We start from the raw sequence: 8510 nt of genomic DNA, 5'->3' as shown, positions 1-8510 counted from the left end.
AGCCTAGCTACAGAACAAGACTCCGTCTCAAAAAAAAAAAAAAAAAAAAAAAAAATCTTGCCACGTGTGGTGATGCACTCTTGGGTATTTGTAGTTCCAGGCACTCAGGAGACTGAGACGTGAAGATTGCTTGAGCCCAGGAATTTGAAGTGGCAGTGAGCCGTGAAAGTGCCACCGTACTCCAGCCTGGGCAGCAAGACCCTGTCTCGAAAAAAACAAAAACAAAAACACACATAAAACATATCTTGGTCCTTTTTTGTCTAAACCACACAGTCCCACCCCACCCTGCAGAAAAAAAAAAAGCAAACAAACTTCCTGTTTTGCTTAGAATGCAGTCTAAACACTGCCTAGTGAAACACGTCCGCCTCTCTGACCTCCTCCCTCCTTGGCCTCCCTCATTTGTGGCCATGGGCACCGCTTTCTGTTTCTTAATCTTGTCAAGCTTTTCCTAACCATCTGGATCAGTACCCACAGTTCCTTCGCAGAGAAATAATTCACAACGTAGCTCACAGGCCGTCTTCCTGTCACTCCAACATCATTATTTTATTTTCATCTTGACACCTTTCGCTATCTAAAATTACTGTGCTCACGGGTTTAATGTCTATTCTTTTTCTCCCTCTTCTAAAAAGTAAAGACTTTGAGAGACGGGGTCCTCTCTGCCTTGTTTACCACTGACTTTGAGGTCCCAGAGTAAGGCCTGAGCCACAAGCTAAGCGTTTGGGAAATACTGCTTGCGTGAGCAGATGAAGTCACCTGCAATTGGGAAATGTCTGACATATGATAGCAATTTAGGAAGGAAGAGATTAATGACGTCTTTTTACAAAAAAAGGCCAGCAATAAAGTGTTATATTCTGGTACTCTGATAGGAGTGGGACACCTGAGACAGCGAATCTGTCTGCTCTCTGTTGCTTTGATAAGACCTGTAGAGATTGTGTAATTTTTTTTTTTTTTTTGAGATTGAGTCTTACTCTGTTGCCAGTCTGGAGTGCAGTGGCACAATCTCTGCTCGCTGCAACCTCCACCTCCCGGGTTCAAGCAATTCTCCTGCCTCAGTCTCCTGAGTAGCTGGGACTACAGGCACATGCCACCACACCGACGAAGTTTTGTATTTTTAGTAGAGATGGGATTTCACCATGTTGGCCAGGATGGTCTTGATCTCCTGACCTCGTGATCTGCCTGCTTCAGCCTCCTAAAGTGCTGGGATTATAGGTGTGAGACCCTGAACCCAGCCTTTTTTTTTTTTTTTTCTTGAGAAGGCATCTCACTGTGTTGCCCAGGCTGGAGTGCAATGGCGTGATCTTGGCTCACTGCAACTTCTGCCTCCTGGATTCAAGTGATTCTACTGCCCCAGCCTCCTGAGTAGCTGGGACTACAGATGTGAGCCAATGAACCCGGCCTAGAGATTGTGTAATTTTGATTTCAACATTTAAAAAGAGATATGGGCTGGGCGCAGTGGCCAAATCGGGCAGATCGCCTGAGGTCAGGAGTTCGAGACGAGCTTGGTCAACATGGTGAAACCCCATCTCTACTAAAAATACAAAAATTAGCTGGCAGGTACCTGTAATCCCAGCTACTTGGGAGGCTGAGGCAGCAGAATCACTTGAACCAGAGAGGCGGAGGTTGCAGTGGGCCGAGATTGTGCCACTGCCCTCCAGCCTAGGTGACAGAGTGAGACTCCATCTCAAATACAAAACACAAACAAACAAACAATAAATAAATAGGCCAGGTGCGGTGGCTCATGCCTGGGTAATCCCAACACTTTGGGAGGCCGAGACGGGAGGGTCACCTTAGGTCAGAAGTTTGAGACCAGCCTGAACAACCCCGTGAAACCCCATCTCTACTAAAAATATAGACATCAGCTGGGCATGGTGGCAGACACCTGTAATCCAGGTTACTTGGGAGGCTGAGGCAGGAGAATCGCTTGAACCCGAGAGGCGGAGGTTGCAGTGGGCCGAGACTATGCCACTGCCCTCCAGCCTAGGTGACAGAGTGAGACTCCGTCTCAAAAATAAATAAAATAAAATAGAAAAGAGACATGTCAGAACTGGAAAGGTATCAGAAAAGAACAATTTATATGAATACAAGGTAGGAAAAATAGATTCTGTGAGGAATGGCTAAATGATTTGGGATCTCAGCCTAGAAAATGGAAGGCCTGTAGGTGGCTTCATAAGTGTTTGAAAGGGAATTGTTAGTTCCAGCCACCAGGTGTGGAGGTGGTCAATTAGGACAACAAGAAGCAAAATGAAAGTAACAAAAAAGCTTCTATTCATTCATTCACTACGACCTACAAGCAAGAGGCAAAGACAGGTCCCAGCTCCCCAGCGTGCCATTTTAGAGAACAGCACGGGACGAAGGTCAGACAGGAACAGTCTTGGCATCAAGGAGTTTCAGAACAAAAAGGATAAAAGCTCCTGCCTCTTTACAGACCTGACCTGAAGTGAGCTGCAGGGAGGCGGGGGAGAAGGGCTGGAATGAGACGTACTGAGCTGAAGCGGAGAAAGGATCTGTCATTGGTCCCAGGAAGGAGGTCTTGGTAGAGGCTGTTGGAAAGTGCCTCAGCTGGGGTCCCTGAACGGAGGTGCCTGGCTAGGAATGCAGGTGTGCTTAGGAGCATGGCAGTCTGGGGGCCTGGAGTCTTTGATTGCAACTTTTGCCAGGAACTTGCAACGCACAGGCAATTCACCAGGCTGGAGTGGAAGGGCAGCTTCCCTCCATGAGACCTGCCAGGCAAAAGTCTTTGATTGCCAGTAGTGAAGCCTAAAAGGCCACCCTTAGGATTTTGGCCTAGAGCCAGTATTTTTATTTTATTTCTTTCTTTTTCTTTCTTTTTTTTTTTTGAGACGGAGTTTCCCTCTTGTTACCATGCTGGAGTGCAATGGCGCAATTTCGGCTCACTGCAACCTCTGCCTGCTGGGTTCAGGCAATTCTCCTGCCTTAGCTTCCTGAGTAGCTGACACTACAGGTGCTCACCGCCACACCTGTCTAGTTTTTGTAATTTTATTAGAGACAGGGTTTCACTATGTTGGCCAGGCTGGTCTCGAACTCCTGACCTCAGGTGATCTGCCCACCTTGGCCTCCCAAAGTACTGGGATTACAGTAATTTTATTTTATTTTTTTAATTTTTGAGACAGTCTCACTTTGTCACCCAGGCTGGAGTGCAGCGGCTTGATCTCTGCTCACTGCAACCTCTGCCGTACAGGTTCAAGTGATTCTCCTGCCTCAGTCTCCCAAGTAGCTGGGATTATAGGTGCGTGCCACCACGCCTGGTTAACTTTTGTATTTTTAGTAGAGACAGGGTTTCATCATGTTGGCCAGGGTGCTGCTCTTGAACTCCTAATCTAAAGCAATCCGCCCACCTTGGCCTCCCAAAGTGCTGGGATTACAGGCATGAGTGACTGTGCTCGACCTGCAGCCAGTATTTTTACCTGCTAGAGTCTATCTGCATCCAAAGCCCATCTCCGTTCCAGGTAAAACCATTTTCTTTTTCTTTGTTTTTTTTTTTTTTTTGAGACTGGTTTTCCATTCTTGCTACCCCAGCTAGAGTGCAGTGACGTGATCTTGGCTCACTGCAACTTCCATCTCCTGGGTTCAAGTGATTCTCCTGCCTCAGCTTCCCGAGTAGCTGAGATTACAGGAGCCCACCACCATGCCCAGCTAGTTTTTGTATTTTTAGTAGAGATGGGGTTTCACCATATTGGCCAGGCTGGTCTCAAACTCCTGACCTCAGGTAAATCCACCCGCCTTGGGATTATAGGCATGAGCCACCGCACCCAGCCGGTAAAACCATTTTCTTTCCATCCTACTCCCAGAATCTGGCTCAGACTTCACCTTTTCTCACCTGGATTAGAGCCTCTCTGCCTCTAGGTTTCACATCTTTGACACACCCTACACAGACTGTTATTCTAGAACCCTAAGAATGACTTGTTCCTGCCTACCTAAAACCCTCTGATGGCGCCTACCCCTATGCTTGGTTGGTTAAAGGGCCTTCCTACTCTCCAGGCCTCTCCTTGTACTCTGCCCCTACCTCGGCAAGTATGCCATGCTCAGGCAGCACTGCCTGCCCCCGCCCCCAGCACACTGTGCCCCTTCACTCCAATCAGACTGAGCATGCTATCCCTTGGCCTGGGACACCCTTCAAACTGCAGCTCGAAGCTCTCGAAGCCCTGGAGTCTCCCCAGCTCTATGGGGCCAGGCACTTTGCACAAGCCTTTATCACAGCCCTGTCACACCCCACTGTCATTGGCTGCAAGGTCCTGCCCAGCAGAGATGTCATCTTTGCAACCTTGTTCACATAGGAGACCTTGCTGAAGCGATGTTGTGAAATGAGCTAAGGAAAAAAAAATGAATGAATGAATATTCCATTCCAATTCCAGCTCCTTTCTGTTTCCCTGGCATGTCTGTAGCCTGCCCTACCCTAAACATACACATTCTGAGAGCGAAACTATCAGAGCTGCCCCTTATCTGGGGCAGTAGCTGGGATCTGTCTGTCCTGGGGCTTCCTTCTCACGAGGGTATCCCACGAGCAGCGCCCACACCCTGCGAGTCCTTGCTGCTGAATATCCAGAAGAGGATCCCTCCTGGTCATGGACAGACAGCTGTACTGCAGCAACCATCAGCAATTAATTTTCCAAATCTGAATGGCAAGTTTTTACACTTCTCCTATGAAAATAACACCTGGCCTCTTGTCTGATTAAAAACTTTATTTCCAGAAGCAGAACTGTTTTTAACACAGAGTTCAAGGAAGCAGCCTGTCCCAAAAGCCCAAATTCCACCTTTCTAAGCCCCAGCCTCTAGACTAACTCCTCTCTAAGGCTCTAGAACTTTGAAGCAGGGTTTAGAAACTAAAGTAGCCTGGATTCCTACCCCGGAAGTACCATCTTTAGAGCTCTCTTCTTGGAGCTTGGATGACTGCCACTCCAAGCTCAGACTTGGTGTCCCAACTTCTACACCTTTACGACAGTTGTATTTCCACAGGAAAGAGACAGCCGGATCTGCCTTTTGAAGAGGCCGTTTCCATGGGAAACAGGAGTCGGGGGCAGCGAAGGCGCCTTCACAGGCAGCAAAGCCGCTCCACCTCCTCCTCACAGTTGTAGAATTTTTCGAATAGCTCAGGAGAAGTGCTGTTGCACTCAAACCACCTCCTCAATGTGCCCAGGGCCCGGAGGGCATCAGCTCTAGTGGGCAGGGGCTTGAAGGCGCCCTCTCCGTCCCCCTCCTTGTCTTCAGTGCCTGTCTCCTCTTTGCACACCCCAGGCCCTGGTTCCTCACCTTCCAGGTCCACAAAGTGGGAAAACTCCTCTAGACTCAGCCCGCTGGGGACTGGTGGCATCTCAGAGGCTTTGTCTGAGGACGGAGGTGTTTTGCCAGGAGCCAGCCCTTCCTGAATGAAGCTGCTGAAAATGAGCTGAGGAGGCACCTTGGCCCAGGCGGCTGCTGCCACATGCAGGGCATCCAGCATTGTGATGCCCGCCCTGGCCTCAGCCAGCGAGGTGCCATCCCTTTCGCTCTGGATGGCAGCCAGTTTGCCCAACAGCCGGTGCCGATAATGAGCCTTAAAGGCCCGGACCACCGAGCTGGGGAGGGGAGGCGTGGTGCTAGAGGTGGCCAGAGGTAAGAGCCTCACGTGGTAGAGCCCAGGCAGGCCTGCCAGCTCCTCTACCACTCGGGCAGCCAGCAGCAAGGCCACCTGTCGGCCCTGCTCGCCCATGTCCCGGTCAAACTGTGCCAACCACTCTGACCAGGGGATGCCCAGGTCAGGGTGGTAGGAGGCAGGCAGAGTCTCACTGCGGACCCCAAAGAAGCATCTGGGGGCAGCCTGGAGCCCACCCAGCAGTACCCGCCGCTTCTCGGTGCCCCTGCTGTTGGCACACAGCAGCACCTGTACTTGATCACATGCACCCAAGCTGCCGGGCACTGCCCGATACAGCAAGGGCAATTCAGCACAGCCAAAGACGTCCTCTGGAGAGAAGTCTTTTAGGGAAAGAGGCAGCTGGGCCTGGGATGTGAGCCCCGGGGGAGGTGGCTCAGGGGGGAATGAAGGCGCAAGAACATGGCGGGCCCCAAAGCCGACGTTGTTTCGGCGTTTCCATCGAACCAGCCAGCCGATGCTGGGCACGAAATCCTGGCCCATGATATCGGCCAGCTCCTTGGCTTTGTGAAGCAGCATGGGCCCCGTCACGTCCCAGGACTTGGCCCGGGCGATGTGGTACCAGCAGAGCAGAGCCTCGTCGATCCCGCTGTATTTGGACTCCCGCTTGCGCTTGCGCTCGCGGTTGGCTGTGCCGCTGCACCAGTCCGCCAGCAGCTTCTCCTTATTCTTGCAGATGCGCGAGATCTGGGGCTGGGAGACCTGGAAGCGCCGGGCCACCTCCGACTGGGACATCTTGGACTCATCCAGGAGCTCCAGCACCCGGATCTTCTCGGCCAGGGACAGGGCATGAAGCTTCTTCTTGCTGCTCAGCTCCATGGCTTCTCCGGGCATCTGTGCTGGGAGGAAAGAATGAGCGGGTAGAGCAAGCTGAGGCCGGGAGGGCTGGGAGAGGAGCGCAGGAGGTAAGAGATTAGACAAGGACATGTGCAGGAACCAGGGGAGACTGGACCCGCCGAAGGAGGCAGGGAAGTGGCCAGGCCGAGTGGGGGCCGGTTGGCCCCGTCCCCAGGATGCCAGGGCAGAGTCGGGGAGGGGGCGTCTCTCCCCTCAGAGGGATAGGGGAATCTGGGCTGGGGTCTGGCTTCACTGGGGAAGAAGAATGAAGAGTGGAGGGGACAGCTGCAGAGATAACAAAGGTGCACCGACATGGAGGGCCTGGGGCTGGGGCCTAGGGGGCAGGTGTGGGGCTACCCCCGGGAGGGAGTGGGAGGCAGCCTGGGCCGGATTCTGATGACGCCACTGGGGGCGGGGAGGTGGGTGGCTGCACAGAGTTGAGGTGACAGGTGTATAGACGACAAAGGGGACAGAGGGGGTCTGAAGGAGCAAGGTTAATTTGGTGCCGGGTCCTGAGAGGGAGGCCGGGCGAGGGTTCGGCCTGAGGAAGTGGAGGGCAGGGCCGCGGGCGCAGGTGCACCGACGACAAAGGGCGGGAGGCGTGAGGAGGCTGCAGAGGGGCGGGGTGTCCCCTTGGGGAGGGTGGTGGCCTGGGAGGGTCCCAACGCCCGGACCTAGGCAGGCCGGCAGCCGGGCCCACGCGTCCTGGCCGGCCACTCGCCCTGGAACCCGTGTCCGTCGGCGGGGAGGCCCCATGCGCCCGCCCGCCCTGCCTCCCGCTCCGCACCCACCTCAGGCGCTGGTCCCGCGGCTCCCGCCCCTGCCCCCAGCTCGACTCCCGAGCCCCTGTCCAGGCGGCGACGGCAGAACAAGGGAGGGATGGGCGCCACGACCCCGAGGGCAGAGAGGGTCGAGGGGCTGCGCGGGCGGGCGCGCGCATCACAGGCCCGGTGCGCGCCGCCCGCGCCGGGCTCTCTCTCCCGGCTAAGTCCGCGGTGAGGTCCCTCTGCACCCACCCGCCGCTGCCGCGCCCCGGCCCAAGCAGATTGGTCCTCAGTGGCGTCCCGTCCCGCCCCTGGCTAAGTCTCATTGGATGCCGCGGAAGTGGCGGTTCATCGAGCCCTCTAGAGGCGGGGCTTCCAGCGCGGAGGGGCGTGAGGCGGAGCCAGGAACCGGCAGGACTTCCCTGGTTGCTTACCGCAGCCGCGGACCCCGATGGCCCGATGAGCCTTGTAGGCGGCGTGAGGGCCGCCGAGCTGACTTTAGGTCCCAGAGTCTTCCTGGCTCTGACCCTAGGCCTCCTTGGCTTCTTCGTCTACCAGGCAGGGCTAACTGCCCTCACAGAGTTGTTTTGGGAAAACGATGAAAAGAGAAAATGGATGCAAGCTTTAAGCCACACAAAAGCTGGTTACCATGGACAGCGCTGGCTTGAATCTGTCGGCCCTGCAAACATTGCTTGCCTGGGCCAGTTGATTTAGGACGAGTAAGCACTAATTTTTATTAGATTTGGTACTTTACAAGATTGAAGTTCCTAAACTCAAGATCTGGCGTCGTTGCTTTCCTTTCCTGCTAACCTTCACTCCCGAATTAAACGCAGACCTCTTGACCTGCAGTCCAGCTGCTTTCCAACCTCGCTGTGCCCTCCGCATCCTCTGCCTTCCTCACAGGCTTCCCTATACACCATCCTACCGGCTGCGGACACTGACCAACTCTCCCAGTCCCATCCCAAATGCCACCTCTCGCAACCCCCTCCCAAATCCCGTCACTTATGCCTCCTACAGTGTTCTTATTTTGCACATTTCTTCTCTGGCTCTCAGACTACTCAGCCGCCAAAGAGCATTCTTTGCTTTACTCCCTCTCCGCCTGACCACTTCAGTGGAAAAACATGAGGACCAGCTGCACTCTGCTTCTCATACGATTCCCAGCCCACAGCACCCTGCTTATGTACTGGACATAAAAGCGCAGGCCTAGGCCTTCCGATAGGCAACGATGGCTTTCAAAATATTCTAGGAATAAAACAGGATAC

General features: G+C 53.8%; 1 protein-coding gene across 2 annotated transcripts; it reads right to left on the bottom strand.

Moving 5' to 3' along the window:
• Positions 1-4685: 4685 nt before the first annotated feature.
• Positions 4686-7470, bottom strand: TIGD3 (tigger transposable element derived 3). Of its 2 annotated transcripts, none has more exons than XM_009008465.6 (2): positions 7276-7470; positions 4686-6486 (listed from the first exon to the last, which is right to left on the bottom strand). In XM_009008465.6, exon 2 carries the CDS (start codon positions 6479-6481, stop codon positions 5051-5053), a length of 1431 nt encoding a protein of 476 aa, XP_009006713.1. In that variant the 5' UTR covers positions 6482-6486; positions 7276-7470; the 3' UTR covers positions 4686-5050. The 2 variants fall into 2 exon arrangements, with proteins under 2 accessions (XP_009006713.1, XP_009006714.1); XM_009008466.6 differs by having other exon boundaries at positions 4686-6481.
• Positions 7471-8510: the final 1040 nt, after the last annotated feature.

The sequence above is a fragment of the Callithrix jacchus genome, chromosome 10 (genome assembly GCF_049354715.1).
Source record: "Callithrix jacchus isolate 240 chromosome 10, calJac240_pri, whole genome shotgun sequence".
Classification (NCBI taxonomy): Eukaryota; Metazoa; Chordata; class Mammalia; order Primates; family Cebidae; genus Callithrix; species Callithrix jacchus.
This window is presented reverse-complemented; position numbering and strand designations above follow the sequence as displayed.

What these genes read in the sequence shown, in the direction of transcription:
- TIGD3 (XM_009008465.6), bottom strand. Translation starts at nt 6,481, where the DNA reads ATGCCCGGAGAAGCCATGGAGCTGAGCAGCAAGAAGAAGCTTCATGCC.